Source organism: Rhopalosiphum maidis, chromosome 3, assembly GCF_003676215.2.
Source record: "Rhopalosiphum maidis isolate BTI-1 chromosome 3, ASM367621v3, whole genome shotgun sequence".
In the NCBI taxonomy this organism is placed as follows: Eukaryota; Metazoa; Arthropoda; class Insecta; order Hemiptera; family Aphididae; genus Rhopalosiphum; species Rhopalosiphum maidis.
This window is the reverse complement of record NC_040879.1, coordinates 30,760,284-30,786,658: the sequence shown is the minus strand read 5'-3', so window position 1 is coordinate 30,786,658 and position 26,375 is coordinate 30,760,284. Positions and strand designations below refer to the sequence as shown.

Sequence of the window (26,375 nt, the reverse complement as noted above, 5' to 3'; positions counted from 1 at the left end):
ATAAATCTTTCAAAAATCGTAATATATTTCAAGTACCTGTAGGTTTAGTTCACTAGTTTAGAAAGAATAAATAAATCTACATTATTTATACAATCAGTCTCCATTGCTTAGTATACGACGACGATGAAAGATTTTTTTTTTATGACAGAAATATCACAAATTAACATCGATCAGATACAGTCTAATGTAATAAAAAATAAAACATCGACCAAATCTGGAATGTTCAAATTATTTTCAAAACAAAAAAAAAACAAGATCGATTAAAAATTTAAGTTATACAATATAAAAACGGTAAGTATTGTATAATTGTATATACTAATAGTATTAGGTTAGGGTTACTATTAAAGTATCATAGGTAATTACTACTAGTGATTTATTACAGTATCGTGGCATATATTTAAAAACAATATTTAAAATTATATTCCACCACACTTAATTTTAGTCAATATAATGTCTAACTTATGTCTCAGTGCAGTCATGTAATTTTAAAATATTAATTCGCATAGTAAGATATGCAAGTTATATAAGATAAAAAAAATATTAAAAATATTAAAACGAACACAATAATACACCAAATACAAGAGTAAGTTAGTTATGTAAATAACTGATACAGTTTTATCTACTATAACTACTATAGTGCTATATTCCGTAGAGGAATTTACCGTTTCCTTAAATTATATGTGTAATTTGAGTATTATTGAAAAATTATCTGCAATCATATAATTCAATTTCTTTGTTTTAAAATTTTTGATTTGGATGTCAAATCGTTTTTATTTTTCAATAAATTTAACGAAATTGATTATTGAATGTAATAGAGAATAAAAAAATATTTTCAAAGGGTAAGTACTTACAAAAAATAATATGGCCTTAGAAATAAATGCTAATCTTAAAACGTTTTGCGGAAAAAACTGCATTAAAATGAATTTTAATGAAATAAGGAAACAATTACACACATTAAACAATAATTATACAATATTATGTTGGTATTAACTGATTTTCGTTGAATAATATATTAACTCTAATTATTTTGTGATCAACATAATTATTTCAATTATTTTTATTTTTAATGAATATTATCATATAACATACAATATATATACAAATAAAACAAATTTTTTTATATACAAAACAACTATTTATATTATATATATATATATATATATATTTATAACAATTATTTCATACTATTTTAAAAAAAAAAACACACGCACATTATATTTTATTTATGCAGTTGCCACAAAAATATTTATCAATTCCAGGTAAGTACATTGCTTAAAAACACACGGGTTTTATACAATAATTACTATATCATACAAGTCGAGTTAAATATATTTATGTAATTTATGTTTATTTAATTCAAATACAAGGTAAACGAGCTAAACGTATTTTTTTCTAACCATTTGTAGTACGAAGGTAGCATTATGCACGGAGGTGATGTTCCAAAACTTTTCGATAAATCCCTCACGACGTGAAAACATTCCTCGACGAAGTAAGTTTATATAGGTGTTTGGTATATTATACATTTATATAATATGTATAAATAGTTTTTTGGCGTGTGTAACTTCGATCGTCCGTACATGGCATGCGTCGGAGGCGGTGATTCCGTTGAATTTATAGTACCTATACATGTTTTATGTATACCTCGACGTCCCCAGAAACGGAAATGAATTATTTCACCGTTTGCAGGCGGATTCGATCGTCAAAGTCCAAAAATAAAAAAGAAACCGTGTATTGTATATATATATATACTATTGGGGCGACGTCATTTCAGTGTCAACCCGGGGTTTGGGTTGTAACCACGCCCCTTTTAATCGTAATCTCATCGGGGAACACACACACACACACACATGTACGGGTCATAGATCTGATATCGAAATCTATGCGTATCAGGAGCAGTATTCGCCTACTAATGTATAATAATTATGATGTAATATTGCTCTGCCGAATTTTTTTACCGACACATAATGTAATAATTTCCTGGCTTTTTCCCTAGGACGCCCGACCCGAACGGAACGGGGCGTTTTATGTACGACAGCTTATTCTGAGTTTATGCGAACGCTGTCAATACGAGAAAATTAATGTCGCTGATAAAATGTATAAAATTAATATTATCGGACAGCGGGTGGGAGGTCAGGTCGGAGATTGGACTTGGGTACGCGATTACATTCTCCGATATTGTATTTAGAAGAAGCTCGCGCGCAACGGTCATGAATATCATGTTACGGTTTTGCACTCGATATTAAGCCGCGTATTATATTCACTTGCAGCGTATAATTGTGCGTGATTAGTCGCTCGTGCACGTACTGCAGTCGTAGGGCATGTGGGTATATACGAATAGGCGACTTAGTAATAATAAGTATGGTATTATGCTGTGCTCGGATTATTCGAAACATAAACGAGCTTTTCCGTCGGGGCAAAAAATATCTATAAAACTGCAGAAATCGCACGAGTGATGGACGGAAACAATGGAGAAAACGAAATACGTTGTATCAAGTTCATGACGATAGTAATATGTGATGTGGAAAAGTATGCAAGTAAACAACATATTTCAAAAAAAAAAATTCCCGAAACCTCGATCATTACGCGCGCCTACCTATTATAATATATTGGATATGATTATACGCTTTTAACTACAACGTCGAGTCGAACGCGGTCACCCGGAGCGGCCGGGACAGCGCCAACAGTCGATTATACCCCCTCCCCCCGACATGATTTTCAAACATAAATTCACGACACGTCGAGTATGACTACTCACACAATAACAGTATATTGTGTGCTACTATTTGAGATACGTAGTTTTCTCGCGCACTACGCTGCACTAAATCGAACTGAAAATAAGACGGGGTAGATGTAAGATCGGCAGGTATATCGGTGACATATTATCTTAGCGGGATATCGCGCTCGACACACACTCCATACGCTATAGAAGAGAATATACGGCTTACGCTCCGCTACCAGATAGATCTATATACACAATACACACACGATACACGTAAACGTAGGTCGGGTTTGGCTAGGTAACCTGGTGACTTGATACAGTCTGGCTCCCGAGTCGTGTAGACGTACACAATAATATAATGCGGTATGACAACAACAACAACAACAATAATAATAATAATAATAATAATAATAATAATAATAATAATGATGATGAATAAATATTATAACATATACATCACGGGACAACGTGCGTACATAAGGCGCGTGTGAAGGCAATACAATATAATAACGACAACGGTGGAAATAATATTACAGTAACGGTACGTAACATCGTTGTGCACGTAAATAGGTGGCAGTGTATTACCACTGTTATTACGATATACCGTGTCTCATCGTCATCGACCTCTCGCGTAGTCCTGCGAGTGATCGAAGTCGACGACTACCGACGGCGACCCGGAAACGGTGACGCAGTGCAGCGGCAAGTACGATTTGTCGCGGTACCGTCCGGTCGCGGGCCCGCACTTGACGATCAGCCCGCCGGACTCTGCACCGCCACCGCTGCCGCCGTCTTCGTAGTTGTCGTCGTCGTCGTCTTCGCAGCCTCTGCCACGTCCGTTCTCGTGATCTCCGGTCGCGGACCCGTTGACGAGATGCTTCTGCTTCTGCTGGCCTCGGCCGAACCGTTTGACGGCCAGGCCGACCAGGAAAAAGCCCACGGCAGCCGTCAGCGCGACCACCGCCTTCAGCAGTACTGGTCCGACGTTGAAGCACAGGTAAAGCAACGCGTTCAACGAGCTCGGCAGACTCTTCACTTCCTGTAAACGAGACGAGTTTGAATATATTTTGCAGCATATATTACAGTTAGTTGGTTAGTCAGTCAGTTAGTTTAGTTACATCGTATCGGTATTATGTGTGCATACACGTGTGTGACGAGCAACGTTATATATTGTAAATATATGGGATATTATGCTGTTGTTATACGTACAAATCGTTTTAAGAGTCGTGATGATAAATACGAGTGCAATTTTATGACATTTTAATAAATGCATTGAATTAAATTAATACTAATTCAACAAAAACTGTTTATACAGCTAAAGCCCTCTTGTTCAAATTAAAAAAAAAAATAAAATAATAATTGATTCACAAATACTGCAATAATATGAATATAATATTATGATACAATAATAATAATTATAATTTAAAAATATTTCATAATATTATAAAAATATGAGAACAATTCCCGGCAGTTAACGTCAATCATCCATTTGTAAGGAGTTCTGTCAGGTAATATATTTAGGCGGTTGAATATAATATATAAATATGTATATAAAAAATGCATTTTACATTTCACCGTGATACTGACCTATCAATTTATACGATATGAACGTTTTTATATTTGTTTCTTTTAAGAAGCATAAACATGTTGTTACATTTTAAAAATCAAATTTTGTTGCAAGTATATTGTCAGTGAAGTCTAAATAAGACAAGCCAATGAACCCAAATCTGTTTTCAATATCTATATCATAAAATTATATCCTTCGGTATGTTAGAACAAAAATAAATCATTTTAGAAAAAATTATTTCTTTCAAAGTTTATTTCGAATTTATTCTACGTTTTTGATAATATATAATATAGGTAATAATATTTTAAATATACTATTGTTTAAAACCTTGAAACTGAAATTTTCTTTGATTCAATAATATAACTAAATTTATTTTGTTTGTTTTAATAGTTAGAGCACAAGAACTGAAAAATACTACTCATATTATGAATTTAATTCATATCTAAAAACTATTATACAATTATTCAGCGAAGTGATAAAATTACAATGACAGTAAAATTATTTATTAACTTCAGTGTAACTCGGACCACATTACCATAATAATAACTATAAACAACTCGTTACGATTATTCATAATTTTTTAAATATTTCACAATAATTGATACCTATATTGTAAGAAAATAATGATTTCAATTTATTTGTTATTTTGACGGTGTATTATGAGCTCAAATCAAGATTTCAATGAATTTAAATAATTAGTTTCTGAACATATGATATGGCGAACTATATTAAGTAGGTAGGTATATGCTGTCATATTTTTGCAGACATTCTAAACATTAGGTCACGAAAGTCATGGAAAACAAAAACAATTATTTAACGAATATTATAATGTAGTGAGAATAATACATAATTAAATGTTTTTGAATTAAAATATGTATAATTAACAACATTAATTTATTCGATTTTATATTCACTTATGACCCACTTGTCAGACAACTTTGATTATTATCGAACATCCTTGTGCCCCAACTAGTCCGGATAACGTTTGACGCTTTGCTGTGGTGAGCATAATAAAATTATTCCAATTCATGTACAGTCTCCCATTTTAAGCAGTGTGTATAATACAAGTCGTTACGTCAATAATGATTCCTGTAAGAAACTTAGTTTGGTTGCATGCGAAGGGTCAACATTTATATTTGCTTGTTCTATATTATAAACGTGAAGCGTTAAAATGTTGATAGAATACTGATTAATTCGCGGTGATTTGATGGTATTCAATTTGACGTTTGAGACGTGTAAAGGTGTGTAAGGAAAAATACGAATTATTTTTTTTCAAATCGATTCTATTAAAACATTCTATAAACCCATCGACTATTATAATATTATGCTCCTAAGCCCACTTTTACAGTGAGAAGAAAAAAAAATACCAGATATGAATAATTAAATCATCTAGATAGTTACAATTGTTTCAGCGACAGTTTCAATACGCGTACCTATATTATAAATGTAAATAATTTATCCATTTTAAAATATTAAATTTATACCTAATATAAATTATAATCTCTTTTATAACGATTGTAGTCGTTACCTAACAAGTTTTTGTAAGACACGGAGTTAAGTACGGTGTTACTTAAGTTGCACATTTTAACCGAATATATAAGAGTTATTATGTTTTAAGATAAATAATAAAAAGTAATAGTAACTATTGGCAATAGACTTAAATTAAACAGATCGACGTTGAGTCAATATTTGTATTATTCATATCATTAAATTTTTCATAATATCCGAATAGCCATCTACTTGTACGAGTATATTTCATTGTTATTATTATTGTTTTTAATTTTAAAATAGTAAAAAAAATTATATTTTTCTAAAATTTCGGGTCATAACGGCTTTAAAAGTTAAAAACTAGTTTGAATTATAAAAATATAAATCATTTTTGTATTTTTGGAACTATTACTCGTGATAAAATCTTAATCTAGAATTTGTCTAATCACAGAAATATATTAATTACTTATTAGTAATTCGTGTGAGTTATAAATTAATAATAACAAAAAAAACCAATAAAATATTTAGGAAAATATTAACTTATGTCCATAGAATTTAGAATTGATCATACAAGGCTAAACATTTGTATTGAAATAATGATATTTGTCAAAGATATGTGTAAAAAATAACAAACATTATTTTCAATACGCTGTTTATAATTATTTTTTTTTTAAATCACGTTAATTGATACATAATAATTTTTTTCGTTTAATTATTCAATTTTTTTCCATTATAACTGTTATATTTTATAAATCCAAACATTGTTAAAAAATGTAAAAGACACATTTTAAATTTACCAAAAAAACGATTATACATTCTATGACACTTTAATTATCATAATAAAATAATCATGATTTATCATAATTTATTATCCGCACGTGATTCTTAATTTACCTACTTTAAAGTTAATTTTTGTTGCATCGTATAATCTTCGAGCCACGAGGAAATAAGAGAATCACATCGTCCTTAGGTACATAATATCATGATAATTATTATACATTAGTGGAGCGTCAAGTAAACCACCCGAACCCAAATATTTTGCATATTCCTGTTCCGGTTTACTCAGACTTAAAACATATTTTGGCGATGTTTGAGATGCATTGTGGGAAGTACGCGCATACAAAATTATCTGATTGTCTGCGTTTACGTATACACACACACACACACACACGACTGTTGATAATCGTTTAATGGTGTTTCGTTTTTTCATTTATTTAATATTTTCCATCCTTGACTCCACGCGATGTAAATGACTATATATTTCTATATATATTATATTCCTCCATATGGTGGGTTCAACAATAATGTAATAAAATAAAAACATCGTTTAAAAAATATTATTACTATTGTTATTATTAAATATTTATCCGTACCTACGACAATATCCGACGGCCGAATGTCAAGGAAAACCACGTACCTCCATACGCAGCGGACAAATGCCACATATATATTATGTTCATCCTACATGCACAGTTGTACATAGACCGCACGCACGCACAACCTCGTCGAATGGTAGTTTTTTTTTTTTTATCGATTAATCGAGAAACGTGTGTATATAATACACACAATATATATACATTATATATAGTATTATGATATCACTATTTTGGTCCCGAGATTTTTGGAAGGGTTTTTTTCTTTTTATGTCTATCTAAGTAGTCGGCTTTGTATACTTTTAACTTTTTACGTTTATGTTTTGGAAGATAACATAATATTGTTTTACGGAGAATATTTATATCGAAGGTTAGTTGAATACAAATAAATTTACCTACAAGAACTCGGTTATGAATCGAATCTTGAAAACCCGCGCGTCGTCGTTAATTTGTCATACCAAAATCTGTGTTGACGAGAATAAAACAATATAATAATAATATCTTCCAATTATTAAAGTGTCACATACTTATATATTAGGTATGTATTATTATACGTTGTGATATAAGTATATTTTTATTAAATCTTTCACGTCCTGTCGCAAATGCCATAACCATTATTAAAAAACAATAATTCGCATTGAGAATACGTCAAAATATGTTTCTATTTTTTTGTTAAAAAATATGATAAACCTTTTGCAAATTTAAAGGCTGAAATAGATTAAATTGGATGAATCTTTTTATCAATTAACACTAACTATTTCTAAATGTATAAATATTTTTTTGAAAAAATTTCTATGCCTAATTTTCAGCTGGAAGATTTTAATTTTTATAACTTTTTTTAAAATGTACACATTTCAAATTTCAAACAAAAAGTTAATTAGTTATGCCTTGCTAATCAAAAATAAAGAGTAAAGATACAACTCTAAAACTTATTCGAAATTTGAATTTACCAACTGAAATTCTTAGAAAAAATGTATAGTTTTTGTATAAGTGATTTAAAATAAAATCTTAATAATTAATAATGATAAAATATTGTAAAATTTATCATGTTTATAAACAGTATATCATAACATTTTGATTAAATAATGATAATGTGTTTTTACTGTTAAAATAATCATCCTGTATACGCAAAGGAATCTTTGGAATAAAACTTTTTTGTAATAACCAATAATTGATAAAAAAAAAAAAAAAAAAACACGAGTGCGTAGACGTCTTCAGTGTCGTGTGCATGTGTTTTGTTATTATTTCATTGCAATTCGCAAACACTTTAAAAATTTGTGTTTGTAAATTCTATGATTTGTAATTAAGCCATGAATAATCCACTAATTTTCAAATAAATAAATATTTAGTTATTTATTTATTACTTGCTGAATTAGAGTGCGCGGTCTTCGACAACTCGATGACCTCTTTACAGATTTTGATATTTTTACTATTTCCGAATTTTATATCAATTTTATGGGTAATGTTATTGTTTTTCTTTCTCTCATCCACAGACTATCTGTTCGTCTTATGTCCATCTCTCTCATGCTGACACCGAAGGCCACGTAAACAACAATTTGAATTGAGTTGAATGCCATTGAAGAAACGATAGACAGTCATATAAGTAACATCATCATTTATCGAAGATTTATTAGATTCAATAAGCATTGTAATTATTTTTTTTTCTTTCGATATCAGGAAAATCTTTTATTAAACGTCATAGTATAAAGCCATTGACTCAATAAACATACAATTATAGTCACTATACACTTACACGTTATTTTATGTACTGCAATACCTTGTAGTCCATAGATTATATTTAAAATTGTATTTTAGAGGCTTACGATAAAAAAAGTCTCTCTTCGTTTTGTATTTTAAGACTGACCTAAGATTTTCTTCTCGAAGTCGGCCATATACCAATGAAATCTTTAGTGAAATTTTTCCAAGGCTAGACAAGCTAATGACATTTTCTAATTAAATTAAGAAGTTTAATAGATAACCAGTATAATTGTATAGCTAAATAATATTTTTTTATATTCAATTGATAATCTAGTGGATAAGTATAAAAATATTTTAATATTTATTTTTAATTAAAATAAAAACAAATAAGTTAATTTAAATTAATAAAGATTTTAAATCATAAAGTTAAGACCATTTTAACATTAAACTCAACTTATAATTTATTAACTCGTTAATGTCCAGCTTAGAATATTTCTATAAAAATCCTTGTTTATTAGTATTAATATTACTAAAAATTAGTAGTTACAAATAATATTTAAAATCGTTTTATATTTATGAACATCAATAACTACGGGCCCTGTAATGTTTTCTATTTATTAAAACATAAAATAAAAAAAGGTTCTGAAAAGAAATGTATAAAATGATTTTTATTGGTTTTTTTTTTCAATGTTTATAATGAACCCGAAATCTTTACAGTAGATCAATCTCAATCAAGCAAATGCAGATTGATGATCGACAATTTGTAACTATTACGAATGCTATCACAACATCTCCTAGGTATGGATATTATATTTATCAGATTTTTAAAAATGTTTAATAGGTCAGTTTAGTCTGTATTTCTTTGAAATGTATTTTATTGGAAAGGTTTTGTGGTAGTTTTTTGTTCTTAAAGGTGAAACATGAACTATATTATTTCGTATTTATTTCCATATTGTACTTTGGAGGTTAACTGGAAACAATTTTTAGCTATAAATATTATATTATGTTATAGCCTATAGGTGTTATAATAGACTACATTTTAAAGTAGCTACGGCGCGATGATATCACGCACGGCTCAGTATTGAAACATGGTATGATATGTTTATTATTTTTTATAGACCATCACTTGCGTTTTTACATTCATATAGTATGTGAAAATAATATTATATGCGTTCTATGCGTCTTTCGTTTCGACGAAACAAAGTAAATCTTTACTGTACATACTCTGATTTTTCGCTTACGAAGTACCTTTACCTATATAATAATACATTGTAATTGCGCAACCTACAATTTTTTTATTACCACCGTCTTCCCCAACGAATAGCGAGTCGTTATTGAATTTATTATTAATGGCTTATTGATGTAGTATATTGTTTTAAATTAGATAAATTGTTATACGCACTAATCGACATATCGACAAATTGTGGACAATACGCTCCGAGCACTTTCGTTGCTAATAAGAATGAGCCTTGGACCATTTTAATTTATGCATACATGTCAGCTATTGATGAACGTCGAAAAAAAAAACCAGTATATAGAAGTACACGAGTAACATTACTTAATTGCACCGCCCGACTATGCAAATGAGCTGATGATAATCAATTTTATTTGAAACGAATCACTCAAGAATTAATAACTCTATTAAGTGCGAATATTCGTATGTGTATAGGTATAGTTGGCGTTTTATTATTACGTGCGTGAGTTTATTATACACCGGCATGTACTTAGGCCAAAAGTTTGTATACCAAATATACCAATGATGTTAATTGTACGTGCCTCAGTCAAGGCGTTTTGGCAATAATTATTATATTATCGATTGCGTAACACGTACCTTATTCGTAAATAATAAATACTATTTAAAATAACTTCTCAGATAAAGGAAAAAATGTGAAACGATGAAAGTCGTATTTTTGTAGTCATAATCCAGATTTGACGCTTCACTATGAACACTGAACTATGTATGCATATTGCATATTTGACAATTTATTAAATAATATAAAAGAATAGTTGCTAGAAAAAATGAAAAAATAATATATTGTCAAGATGAATCCACGTGCCTTTGGTTTATCCCCATAAAATGTTTTTTACTATACTTTTAACTTTTTTTTAACTTTTGCGTCGTTGTTAAAATCGAGTGAGCACCTCTTATAATTACATAAATGTTTTCTGACTAAAGTTAAATAACTTGTGTTTTGATTAAATTTAATTCAAATACTAGTCTATTTGGTCATACTGTAATTAAGATTTTTTTTTTTTTTGATTGTATTTGTACAAGAATAACACTATATATGTTTTAAATTGAGTAAAAATTAAATATTTTGTTTGAGATAGTTAAGTTTTGGATTTTGAGTTAATCAGGCGAAGTATTGGTTTTACAACAAGATTTTTTTTTTATGTTTTTGTAACAATTATTACGTTTTGGACCAGAAAATGTGTATCAATCTTCAAATTTTAAGGTTGGTTCGTTCTTCTAAATTGATAAAATACTAACAAAAAGTAGCTGGAAAATTGCACTGAGTTTTAGTCAAACTCAATTTTGTTTGTTTGTTGTGATTCAAAAAGCACTACAAACCATATAGAATTGATATTTTCACTAAACATACCATAAAAAATTATTTTATAAGCATGATATTTAAAATATGTTTGATTCTTTTTTTGCTGTTTACGGACATTTATTTTAAAATTCTTAATGTTTGGTTATTTTCTTCGTCAAACAGTTCTTAAGTATACACGGATCTTCAAAAACTGATTTTAAAAGATTTTCAATGGCAAAGTTGGAATTAGTTATCATTGTCCAATTCGATTTGGGCACTGTAGGTTAAATATATTAAAAATTAAATAAAAAAATCTTACGGGGCACTTAAATAATCATAAAAAATCCTAAAATAGACGCTTCAAATATTAATTTTTAAATTGTTTACGTATCTAGTTAGGTAAATACAACTGAAGAGTTAATATTATTATCTAAAAGCGGTTTGATATGATTAAAATGAATAATTTTTATTATTAAATTATAATCATTTTAGTTAATTATTACTAAAAAATAATGTTAAGCCAATATAGATAGCATTATTTTATTTTATTTATGTTTTGGCAAAAACCATTAACTAAATCGACATGTTATAGGACCATATTATAATATTTATAATAACAAATAAACCAGTAATAACAGTTTAAATATACTACAAAATATTCTTAGAAATAATCTTTCACACATAGCATTTTATCATCATCACTCAGAATCGTTTTCATGATATAATTACGTATAATTATTTATTGTTGAATTTAAATATATCCATTATAAATATCTTGTCAATGAAGTGGTACACTTAATAGTAAAATCCTACTATACATCAATGCGAGTTATATAGTTTTTATTATTATTATGGTAATTTTATAGATTTGTTGGTCAGTTAGGGTATTAGAGTATAAAACATGGTGCCTAGTGTCTACTAAAAAAACTAAATAATAACTGTATATAAATGAGACGGGTGTCATTCACACGGGGTTTTATTATTGTAAAAAAGGAAAAAAAATTACCATGGCGTAACCTGATTATGTATTATTTTTTCATCTATATTTTTTGTCGCGAATTACCTTCGCCCAAATACTTTGGTTTGAGAAGTAATAAAATAAACGAAAACCTCATCATAACCGTCAGTTGATATCATAATGGATTATCGAAGAGGGTGTAATGTTCTCGATCGATAACACAATCAATCAATATTAGGTAACTGATTATGTTATTGTAGTTTACTTAAACACTAGCTGACTATCCTCATAACCACGAAACATTATCGTAATGTGTGATAAATCTTACCAAATGCAACCAACATATTGGCAACGTCAATCCATTGAACTTCTTGGCGCGGTTTACGTACCTCGTAGCCTTTATGATTAAGTTCAACTGAATTTTAATGTCCACGGCCAGCGGTATACCGAGATCCTGAGGAAATAAAAACACCGTCAAACATACAATAATATAGATAAGCGTTTAAACACAGTTTAGTATATTGTTCATAAGAATTGTCCTTTGTTTCCGTAGTATATTGGTAGGGTTGAGAACCTTTTGTTTTACCAATAGCTGTTTTTTTTAATTATTATTATTTGACCTTTTAGGAATAATTATTTTGATAGGTATAAATATATTATTTTTTTTGCAGCGGTGGCGTTTCGAGCTACAAATACAAATTACGTCTGTCGAATGAGTGGTTTTTTTACTTCCGGTTTTAATGACGCAAATTTTTAATTCGAATAAAAAAAAACACTGAATTGTTAAATTACAAAAAAAAACGAAAATTTTTTTAAACAATGACATGCATTTGACGTGTTTTGCTGTACAAAAAGTGGAATCTTCAGTTGTATAGAATATGATATAATAAATTGTACCCGCAGAGCGTCTACATATAGGTGATTCAAGCCGGTCTCGTGCCGATTTCTATAGCGAGGTTATTAAAACAAATACCCAATAATAATAATAATAATAATAATAATAATAATCAATTTTGATAAATTGTTCCGAAAAAAGCAAATTTATTATTGTATTAAATATTTTGATTAGGTGTCTAGTAAAATTATTGGAATAATGAAACAGTCCCGGTTGACCTTATACCGATAATATTAATGTCGATGATTTCAATATGTATGTAATAATTAGTAAATAAGTCTGCAAAGTCATGAAAGTGACCCGAATAAAATGTAAGTAGACGTAAACTATTAGCGAACTTGTGTCGTGATTATTATTTGACATTCGTTAGTAGGTATAAGAAAAAATCCAGTGGGTTGATTTACAGTAAACTTGTGTTTTTTCGATAATAAAAATAACCCGAACTTCATGTGTTGTTTGACATTTTTCAGTTTTACTTAAATTTTACAAAACAATTTCACGAGATTTATAAAACTCATTTAATCGTGAGCCTAAAATTTTAACAAAATAAGTATAGTTATTTATTCAAAAATCAATAACAATTGTTAATTGTTATTAAAACTATTGCAAAATTTATATTTAAATTTATACTTTAGTGTTCTGCTTTAAATTAAATAACAATAATAGCTATCATAGAGTAATCTATAATGTGGAAGTATAGATACTCCAAAGATACGCAATGATAGTTAATGCACTGTGTAATCGTTTTATCATTTGGAGGACTTCATCTAAGTTTATTAGCCCCTTTAAACTAAATTTATCAACTATTATTTACAGGTAGCTGGTACAGATATGATGCGATATGCAGATATACCTCTAGACCTGCATGACAACTGGTGGATTGTTCCTATCTATAAATCCTTCACTAACGATTTATCATAATATATTATAACCATGAACACACTTTTCACTGAGGTTTTACTCTAAACGGACGTTCTTAAATGGTGTAATAAGCGGTATCGTATTAAAATCGTTCATTACCGGTTGTACGGCAACTACGGATTGATGTTTTTCCATGTTGGGAGCAATTCCATTGACATTGTCCAACAACGCCGGGTCGCCGCCGTAAAAATGTGGAAACGACACTGCCACTGGTATATCTGTAAGGTAATTCGCGAGTTAAATTGGCAAGGAAAATATAAAATAAAATAAAAACTTCAAGATCGTAATAACATGAAACTTTGCTTACAATAATACATTAGTTTGACTACGGCGGAAACAATAATAAAGTATAAACGTTACACTTTTAATATTATTTTCCCTCTCTTTTATTAAGAAGTTAAACATTGATTCACTAGTAAATTATGTAATCTAAATGACAAACTGATAGGAAAATATATTTTTAATAGTTTATCATAATACATGATCTATTGTGTTTCCATAAAGCTCTTGTTTGTTCTTTATACATTTTAAATACAAACGAAAAGCTTTAATGGATTTATTTTAAACAATATAATATTATGTTATATCATACCATCTAAAATAGCACTACGACATATTTATCAACTGCCAGTGTACACAAAAAGGTGTTCAACTCCTCCTTCAAAATTTCAAAAAAAGTTTGGGTATGTTTTAATAGATTAAAAGTCATAGTGATTTCTGTTAATAAAGTTCTTGTATACATTTGAAAATATACAACTTTTATCTCCCCCCCACACATACACTAACCACAAAAAAAAAAAATAACAATATATTTTTATGTACTCAACTGATTACAAATGCTTTAAAATGTCATAAAAAAGTTTTCTAATAAACATTATAATTATTATGTGTATATATAAATCGCGTATTTAAAATTTTAACTAATTAAAAAATATTGATACACATTTTAACATAAGCTAATATGTTTTAATATAACAAATAAATTAAAATGATAATGTAATAAAATCAATACGATATTTTTTACTTACTGTAATAGCACGGCGATATATCTGACAGTCCGGGAAGCAAGCACCCATCTTGCGGGCAATAACATTTATTATCATCCAGAGAAGAATTAAAAACATCAGGAAAAAACTTGTACAAATAAACAGTGGGATACCCAATGGGCATATCGCTGGTAGAGTTGTATGTCAAAGGCAATGTTCGGCAGAAGGCTTTTCGATAAATTGGGAAATGCATGTCTTTGGTCAAGTGCCTTGGGAACAGTAATCCCTCCGATGATGAATTCAACGAACATTTATTCCTAAAAAAAAAAAAAAGGAAACGCTTTCAATTTAATATTTGATGTTTCACGTTGTACGTCTTGTACGCTATTCGTACATAATATCTATACCAATTAAAAATAACAAAGCTCATAAAATTGTAAATATAAATACCGGATTTTGATTGAAGAGTAGATAAATAAGTAGTGAAATTAGTTTATACTAGGTATTTTATATTCTAAATATTTCCTTTTTTTATATTAATGAAGAAGTTACTGTTCGTACCTGAAATTTGAATTATAATCAAAGATATTATATCTTTAATTGAATTAGAATCTTATGCAAATCGTATAACTAAGAAAACCGACTGACATTTAATGTTCGGAAAGTTTACTTAAATATTTAATTCAATCTTATTCAATTTGTAAAATACGATGTCGTTCAAAATCATTTTTTTATTTTTAAGAAATATTTGAATGTTAAAAATCTTCAGAAAAAATTAATACGTTCATCTAGTTTTTTATTAAAATTGTTTTTTGTAAGTTGTTAAATTGTTAAATAAAATGTTAAGAGTGCATGATTTTTTTTTTTTAAGTTGTTTTTTCTTTAGGTACTGTATAATTATTATGTATCATATTAGGAATTAAAATACTTATATATCCAATATATTATAATTACTGCTAGAGTAGTGAGCTACTGGTTTAATTGAAATCATAGCCAAGCTTGAAACAATATGTGTACAATTAACACATAATAAAGTATATTTCTAATTAATATTTTTGGTAAATATGTTAAATTAAAATGTACTACTTTCTGATGTTATTAGTCCATTTCATAACTTTTATTAATGATATGAGTAGGTATAACGAATTTCTGATATGAATTATATAATTTCGTAAGTTTAAAAATGCATAAAATAATTATTTCATTTAGTACCTAGCCCATGTTAAAAGTATAAACATGCCACGTATTTTTAAAATTGTATAAACATTTAAAAAAATACTTACATATTGCAAATATACTCGTAATAAAATTAATTTGTGGATACCATGTTGACATAATTCAGTGCGATCCATTATCTGGTATTTAAAAACTAACCAAGTGACTATCAAACATGATATGCACTCGCAAGTTTTTGCCATATAGTAGATTGTAAATGACAATAGCTACTTTGCTAATTTAAATTACCAAGTTACGCTATACATAAGCATTTGTAATGTAAAAGGACAAAACTGTGCATTTGAATGGATTATACGCATGATTTAATAAAATATGAAGTTTTCTCTACTCGTTTCAAAAATTGGGCCACTTTCTACTTTAAGTTGAAACAAAAAAGTTTGTGTTTATTTTTATATCATCATTGTTTTATGAATCGTGTTATGTACTAGAGCGTTTCTAAATGCAGCTTTGATAAAGTCGGGCACTAAGGTCTATATTTTTTTAAATAAAATATATCTTTCGAGCTTACACCTTCTTTATATTACAATTTTACCTAGAAGAAAGATACTTTTCTATATGTTCAAGTCTAGCACTATCAGAAAGTTTCTAATCCAGAATTGTGTTCCTCAAAGTAATTTCAAAATATAATAATTCTTAAAATTATTTACGGCCAATTTACCAATTATTCTCTTTATTACAACTAGGGAGTCAGTCAACGATAAATCTCTCAATAATCTCCATTATAGTCTTAAAATAACGTCAAATATGATATAAATATAATTGGACCTCCAATCAATATCGTATAATAATGAGGATTATGTGCGAAGCCAAGGAGTATACACTATGCAGCGTATGCGATGACATTTTCTAAACAAAAAAAAAGATTTTTTACATATAACGCGTTTAGACTTTGAGCGGAGCAGGCCATTAGATTATGACAACAATAACCTAGCTTAGCGTTTGTAGTTTTTTAATAATTGTGTTTTGTGAAATGCTACCAATATAAAATACATAGTAGGTACCTATACGGTATAATACACTAGTACAGTATATACTGTAATAATAATAATATTTTTATAAGGAAGGGATGGTTGAGATTCCCAGAAATATTTACACTCTCTAGACATGAAGGTATGCTTTGTTTATGCTAGCAACTAGTGTAAATTAATCAAAAATCATTCACTGCGTTGCTTACGAGTTGATTCGCAGGTACCTGTTTACTTAAATTTATTGATACCAATGATTTAATATTCGGGAAATTAAGAGATGTATATGATTTGATTAGTTTTCCGTTGTATGCTACTGGAAAATAAGGAAAAATAAATATTTACATGGGATATAATGTACAAGTACCTATATCTAAAATCTCATAGACAGATACCAATGGTTTGTGTTGCAAATGTTTATCTTCTTCTCAATAATCCTCTAATATTTTAGGAAAAAAGACAACTATGACGATGATTGACAATATTTATTAACTTAATCAAAAAAAATTTAACCTACTTTTAACAATCATTATAGCTAAATTAATTAAAATATGACGAATAACCAAATTTAATAATTAAAAAAAATATGGTCAGAGACTCGTCAGCCAACCTCTCCGTGGCGTCTCCTGGATAATGCTAATAATTTGAGGTTTATGAATAAATTATACTTGCACTGGGAATCAATGTATAGATCTCCCAAATTAAATGGAGAATAAATTTGTATGTTAAGTATATCCTAAAAATTAATTCACTCTGACCAATTTATTGTACACTCACACTCAGACTTAAAATTGCCTTATGAATTCAGTAAATAATCTACCTTTCCCTAATGCGCATAACAAACATTACTTAGACCTAAAATTATACACAAGTAATAACGATATTTTTCTAAGATATACCTTTTCAATGTTCCTAATTCATATTATAATCCCCAATTATTAGAAAACGAAAATTTTTCATTGAACCTAATCTAAATCTGATTAGAATATTGATCGATGACGATAAAGATCGTCATAGATGAAATCATACGTAAAACTTTTTAATATTTAAATGTTGGTGTTTTAGAAACCAACATTGATGTATTGACAACCGACTTAGTAATATACTTACATCTCATTAGGTGCATCAGCATTGGCCCATTGGTGTAAAATCGGCGATCCATTGAAGTTATCTATTGTATAGGGACGTTTTGTTTGTCGTTTCGATGGCACAGTCATTGTGACGACATTGGTTCCTTCATCCAACATCTAATACAATATAAGTCAGTAAAAATCAATCAGTATGTATAGGTTCCTAACAAATAAAACATTATTTATGTATACTCAAATAAAATGATAGGTTGGCATTATCAAAGTCAAAATTTTAAATAATATTTTAACAATCAATAAACAAACATAAATACCAATGGGCAGTAACTATATTTAGATATATTATATACGCGCGTACATATTTTTAATGTAAGGTAAAATGTATTTCCAGAGCACTAGCTCGTATAAATTTTAAAGTAGTACAGAAAATCAATAAATTAGTATAGAATAGTTTTTTATATTTCTAAGTCAGAGTTTGTTCATAATAAATAAAAAAAAAACTTCATTTAAATTATATTTTATTCAACTCCTTTTTTGAGGTAAATAGTGTTTTGAATAATTTAAGAATTCAATATATTTATTAAATACTATTTAAACTCGTAAAACAGTCTAATAATCTATTTATAGTTTATAATTTTCGAAAATAAAAATAATTCTATGAACTATATTATACAATATCTACAACGAATAGTTAGAATTATTACGTTACGTTTATATAGATTAATATCAATTTAAGAATGCATTTTTATTTATTTTTCGTAGGTATTAAGATTTTGAATTAACTCTCCAACCACAAACTTGTAATTGAAAAAAAATTATTATTTTAAATAATTATCTTAGAAAAAATTAAAATAAATTTGACGCAGCCCTCGTTCGTTATCATTATAGGTATATAATTGTATACATAATTTTTCCGATGTTTAAACATAATTATCTTGATATGTTTTTCATCCATTTCAGTACGCCGTGTACGCTTTTTCCGTAGTTTTATATGTACACGGCTGTAGACGTGCTGTTATAGAGGCGACACCATCATGATATTACCTATATACAGAGTGTAATAGAAATAACTGATGCATTTTATTGACAACGACCTTTACATAATGCCCACGTTTTATTCCGATCAATATTCATGTTTTTATTTAGTTATTATGATTCATCATATAACAATTTCATTAAGAAATGAAAAACGTAAACGTTGATTAGAACAAAATGTATTATACGCTGTACACAGTTACGGTTAATAACATTTTACGTGTGTCAATTATTTCTGTTACACTCTGTATGCGTATGGCATCACACTACAAATTCATTGTATATATATACGAATACGCGCGACTATGTGAAAATTATGCGACTTGGCGTTTGCGATGGTTATACATGTACCTACATATGAATTTGCAGGTCACATTCAAGTGCGCGCGGAGACGACGAGTAGGCACTCACGCGGGACGCGGTCTTTATAATAATACGTTGAAATCAAAACCGTGCGCGGGTAATCCGGTGTTTGGAAGAAGAAAAAAAAATAAAATGAAAATTTCACGACTTTTAAAAAATATATTATGTACTGAGAATGAAAAAATAAAAACAACCCGAAGAATTCGTACGGGAGTAATGCAATAATATGACGACGATAAATCATTACGATATATTTTGTAGTTGTAGTACTATTCGCTAAGAATAGCCTTTATATGAATGAATACAATTTAAAAGTATTATTTTATTGCCTCGAGTGAGTTGTCGCGTATACCTAAAATACCGTTGAAGATACACCATTCAGTATTTTAAAATTATTGTTAAATTACTACTTTTATATTGGCGTAATCGCGTATAATTAAAAATTGTATTGTGTAAAAAATTGTATTAATTATTCTTTAAAATTATAATTCTTCATGTACAATTAAATTTAACTGATTTTTCCGATTATTTGCTTTAATTAGGTACATAATTATATATTATTATTATTAGATTTTTTTACTGATATTAAAAAGATTTTAAAAACAATACAAAAAAAAGTATGAACGGTTATTTTAATTTATTATTACTACCTGTCTAATTTAATTTATTTATCGTATACACATATTTGATAACCAATTTGTATATTATAATGTATGTAATGTAAAATGTCAGATAAAAAAACGCGTTTTTTATGATCCGATCAAGGCTAATAAAATAATTCAATGACCAATGACTACTGTTTACTATTTCTAGAGAATTATAACAACTTTTATATTTTAAAATAATTAAATATTGATAATTATTTAAAATTTTTAATAGGTTTAATCGCGAGATTAAATTTAACTATCAACAGATTTTTAATTTATTTTAATTCATAATAAATTGTAAACAGTGATTTCTGAAGATAACCTCAGTTCCTCATTTTAAAATCAGAAGGTATTACCTACCTATAACAGGATGTTATCGGATTATTTCTATAATTTAAATTTTTACTTAACTGTTGTTAAAATATTAAAGAGAGTTCCTTTTTTTCCATTTGTAAACTACCAACTCATTAAAAATAAATCCTAAGTTTAAAAGTTTTAAACTTATTTTACATTTAAACTATTAAAAAGGCGTTCTCGCCGGCATTGTTTCCGTCTTACAATTAAGTATAACATTGCAAATTTACGTTCAACAGTTCTCATTTAGCTATGTTTTACCAAAACTGTCTACGCAACGTACTTAATATGTAAGCCGAAAACAACATAATATATGTCCATTATATATAAATTATACACTTTTATATACGCGCTAAGTTTAAAAATAAAAGAACACACTGGTTTACTCGGAAATAATAATTTATTATTCTGGGCGACCGGAACACATGTTAAAGCTTAAAATATTATACGCCATTATAGAAGTACCGGTTATAACCAATAATAATTACCCGATCGAGTAGCCCAAATTTTGAAAAATTGATCCACGTGGGTAGCACACTGCTGGCCATCTTCACTAACCTGTCATCATATCCCCATAGGAATTCGTTTACAGACAGGTTGAGTATCGGCTGTGAATCCTGGTATTCGACCAACGAATTGAACACTACGTTTACGAACATCGGTGAACTCCGGAGCATCGAACTGAATCCCTATATTGAGACATAAATGTACGATAGTAGTAGTATAATTATATAGTCGTGTTTAGAATATATTAAACGTTGATTATAAATATTGTTATATTATTATTTGAATGAATTAACCACACATGAATAAAAAAACGTGTACATAGTTGATGAATCGTATTGCTGTTTAATACTTTCGATCTGCAGTGACTTAGAATACGCGGAAAAACAATATTCGTAGTCGCACCATATTATATTGCAGTTTCGATGCATAATATATAAATAGTATTTTATATGTATACTGCAAATACATAATAATACAGAATACTTTTTATTAGTACGCAATAATAAATAAATACAAAGTACCACCTGAAACATGGTTTACTTTTTTCCTCCTTATTATTATAAGTCATTCATCTACTCGTGCTTTTATAACTCATTCTCAAGTCTTCTTTCAATCCGATATTGAGGTTTTAATCTTTCTATAACCCTGAATCCACTCACATTATAATATTATGTAAATGATTGTCTGTCGGGTGGCGGTAGACACGGCCGGAACAAACGACAAACGATGATTTATGTATCATTTTCAAAAAATAAAAAAAAAGTTTAAATTTCGTTTCTATCAAAATTAATATTTTACCTTAGATCTGATATTTAAAAATGTATTAGATATAAAGCATTGATAAATAATTAAATATGATAAATAAATTATTAAACTTGAAATAATCACAGAGTTTTGGTTATATTATAGGTTACATAATTTTATTAATTAAATATTAATATTGAATTAAAATAAATAAAGAAATTGTGAACCCACAGTAAGCATAATACAAATATGATAATATTTAATTGACTTAAGTTTAAATTAGATTATAGGTATAAATAATATAACGATGTCGTTAAATCATGAAAATCTGACTTCTTTATTTTATATGAATAAAAACTACGAATATACCTAATAAGTTTTTTTTTATTTCATTATTCTCTATTAAGTACTTGATAACAACAACATATTATGTATATATATCTGATGTATTTGTGGTTCTTATAATAATAATAACTCAGTATTTTTCGGTTTATCAATTTTAATGCTGACACATAATTATCTATCAAATTGATGTATTCTTAATTGGTTTTAAGAACCAGGTAAAATATAATTTTTGATATAATTTGAATTTCTTTTTTAGGATCCGCCAAATACACAGAACTAATAATTTTCATCATTATGGGGTTATAAACAAATTTGAAAGTTTTTAGATAAAATAACTTGTTATTTTTAAAATAGAATAATATATTATCTAGTTCAGATTACACACGTTTAATATTTTGATACCGACTCGTACCTATACATTATATAGTTTAAAACTCGTTAACGCTGTGTATTTGCATGCAGTAATAATGTAGTGTTTTATATAAATCGCACAAAAGCGTTGAATGAAATAAACAAAATATAAATGAAATAAAAAGTTTTTTAAAAAATAATGTTGGTGCTCCGAATGCAAATTATCCAAGAAACGCTGCGACATACTATATGATTAACGGTGAATGGGACGGCGGAGAGGATTCCGTGGAAGATTTATTAATTTATAGCGTAGAATAATATGGAATCTACATACGCCTAGTAGGTACACCACTTTAAATTAGTGAATTTACATACGGCGTACTGTAAAAAACACGCGTATTATTATATTATACTTCTAACAAAAATAATATAATCATTCAACAATAAGTAGGTGTATAATAAATAATAATGCTATGCAAACACTTTTGCACCTACTTCTCCTATCATTAAAATGTTATCGAAGGTGCAAAATATATTAAATTGTCATGAACTTCAGCCTACGCCACACATAGGATATATTTATGATATATTAATATTAGAATTACATTTTTTAATAGATAGTTTACGGTTAATTTTAAAGAACAATTACCTGCTTTACATAATACATCTTATGCAATAAGATTTTCGTGAATATTAAACCGTACAACCTCAATTATTACTACGAGTACAGATAATAATATGAAATGTATAAAACATTTTTTCCGGTATTTGAAATAATATTAAATATTGTTAATTTAGGTATCAAACGCGACTTATTTGTTTCATGTATTTAGCGATATGAGTACTGTAGATCTTCCACAAATAAAATAATAGTAATCATAATTGATAGTTTAAAATGGAAAGTTCACAAAATAATCTTCAGATATAATAAGCCATATATCATACCTAATAATCAAGCCCAGAAATTAAACATACTTATCGTACAATTATAAATAATAGTTAGAGATTAATACCGCACATTTTTATAGACTGATTTATAAACGAAAAAGTTATCATTGAAGCGTTTTAAACATTGTATCGGGAAGTTCAGCTCGTATATCGGGACGGCGGTTTTCGATCAATCATCAAAATATTATATAAAATATAGTTCCTGTTAAAAGAGATAATAATACTACGTCTAATACCAATAAGGGGATGTTAGGAACGACGATGCGATCCTTCTCGGGATCTCCAACGGACGATTTAAGTTCGAAGTGCAGTTTCCTCCTCGGGATATATGTTATAGTGTCATTGCTGTGAAACGTAGTGTTCGTGTTTTCCAACTCCTCCCTGTAAGACAAACCACGGACGAATTATTATAACACTGAAATTTTAAAGTCAATAATGTATTTTCATAAATTAGTAAACACGTGGGGTAGTGTTGTCATACTCTAACATAACACGTTTTTTTTTTTTTTGTACCATTCTTTTATTTTTTAACTCGAATATTATAATAATATAATAAATATTGAATTTAAAAACAAACTCACAACATTGTAGACATAATATCATATTATATAGTTCGCGAATAATTTAAACATTAAAAATATCTACTCATTTAGCACCATATTATTATTTTATTATAAAAATATTATACTATTTCCATAATAAATTACCTGCGTTATATAATAATTTAATAATTCATATACTTTGTTCTTAGTTCCAATAGTTTAACGCAAAATGAAAAATGAGCAGTAGTCCTGCAGAATGGGTTTTGCTATATAATGACTACGATTAGTGTGTAGTAGAGTTCTACCTAGACATAACGTATTATTATTTCATGTATATTACAATGACTGCACATAACTAGCTTATATAAATACGGCCAATCATCATAATAAAACATTTGTAGAAAAATATATTTAACACAGTAGTACATAATAGTAATAAGTAAAATATACCTTTACACTCTGAAATTTAAAATATTTTTCAAAAATATTAAGTGCCAATGTATTTTGTTACTTAATATTTTTATGATAACTATAATTTAAAGCGTTTGTGTTATTTCGTTCAATAAAAGTGATTGAGATATAATAAAATCAAATGTTTTATGAAAAACTAAAACATATTTGTCTCCTAATCGCTAATGTACGTATTATTTTAAACAGATGCCTCGACTTTGTTTAATCGATTTGAAAAATAAACCAGTAATTTAAACTTTTGAACTTTAATTACAAATAATTAAATAATATTTTATGGGTACTTTACAAGTAAATATATATTTTTTCTTTTGCAAATTTTACCAGTTTTTTTTTTTATAATAATTGACAACAGTTAACAGTACCTTACCACATATTTTATATTATAACGAATGAAAGATTTGCATATTTTTTACATAAGTACTTTAACATATTTTAATATTTTATAATTTTAAAATCATACTATATCTTTACAATGCAAAGGTATTTTTTCGTATTACAACTTAACTTAATTAATTATTAACCTTAACATGTTAGCAAATATTGTATTTTAAATTTTGAAAGAAAAAAAAGCGAAAGACTTCACGCAAAACAATACAGTGATAAATAGTATGTACAATAAAAATCATTGTTGTTGACTATTTCTTACCTCCAAATCCTTAATCACGTTAGTTGTTAGTTTTAAACATAAAAAGTAAACCTAACTAACCTGAAACAATATATATATATATATATATATTGTCTGCAAGTTTATGCTTTGAAAATTAAAATTATAAAAGAAAAAAGTTTATAAGCTTGTCGTAGCTATATTATGGTCGTTTATAATTAGATTTTATGAAACGGCTATGTTTATAGTTTTATACAGACTGAATTCAATTTTTATTTTTAACGTGGTTATAACACGTAATATTTCATATTTTTTTAGCAAAAATAAATCAAAGTTCTAGAAATAATCAATCAATAACCGTTTTCGGAAATCAGATAAATACACACTTTAACGTGAAATAGAAGATACGCCGTATATTATGATTTTCATATAGGTCATACCTACCTCGTGTCTGTTTGACCGGTTTGATATACGTATTTAAATTTTAAATTGCAGGCACGTGTGCAATAAATAAAAATAAATTGTAAATTATCACAAACAAAACAAACAAAACCAAGTCACATTAGATACGGACTTGCTGCCGGTTTACCTTCCAACGTACTATTTGAACGAACATTGGACGTCGTTAATTAGACATCCGAAGCAATTATCCGAAATTAAAATTTCATTACCCGTACCAAGCGGTGCGCAGTTAACAAGCATGTGATATTTATTAATAATTATTATAATTCTATAACCTACAATGATTTTTGAATTTAAAATATATTAACCGATGATGTTTACGGTCGCATCCGTGGACAAGCGTATCCAGCGGGTTCAAACCGGATTCGAAATGCATTAATCGTCATAATTTATTAAACTGTATGGCACTCTGAGGATCCCGGGTTCGAACCACGAAATCTCTGGTAATGGGCCAAATAAGTAAACACAAAAACCATATAATATTATAAACGAAGAAAAAACCTCGTTGACTTCCGTGTGCGATATATTATGATATTGTTGTTGGTGTAGTGTTAACGGCATGCATTTTGTAGACAAA

At 28.1% G+C, this 26,375-nt stretch overlaps 1 protein-coding gene across 2 annotated transcripts in view; it reads right to left on the bottom strand.

Moving 5' to 3' along the window:
• Positions 1 to 1,201: 1,201 nt before the first annotated feature.
• The window catches only part of LOC113558434 (scavenger receptor class B member 1-like), a 93,554-nt gene continuing 68,380 nt past the window's right edge, over positions 1,202 to 26,375 (bottom strand). For both annotated transcript variants that reach the window (XM_026963890.1, XM_026963891.1), the window contains exons 4-10: positions 23,956 to 24,100; positions 21,313 to 21,513; positions 18,448 to 18,584; positions 15,179 to 15,453; positions 14,250 to 14,368; positions 12,663 to 12,788; positions 1,202 to 3,755 (exon numbers count right to left, since the gene is read on the bottom strand). In XM_026963890.1, the coding sequence (XP_026819691.1) occupies positions 3,336 to 3,755; positions 12,663 to 12,788; positions 14,250 to 14,368; positions 15,179 to 15,453; positions 18,448 to 18,584; positions 21,313 to 21,513; positions 23,956 to 24,100 (1,423 nt within the window). In that variant the 3' untranslated portion in view covers positions 1,202 to 3,335. The remainder of the gene's footprint in view (positions 3,756 to 12,662; positions 12,789 to 14,249; positions 14,369 to 15,178; positions 15,454 to 18,447; positions 18,585 to 21,312; positions 21,514 to 23,955; positions 24,101 to 26,375) is intronic.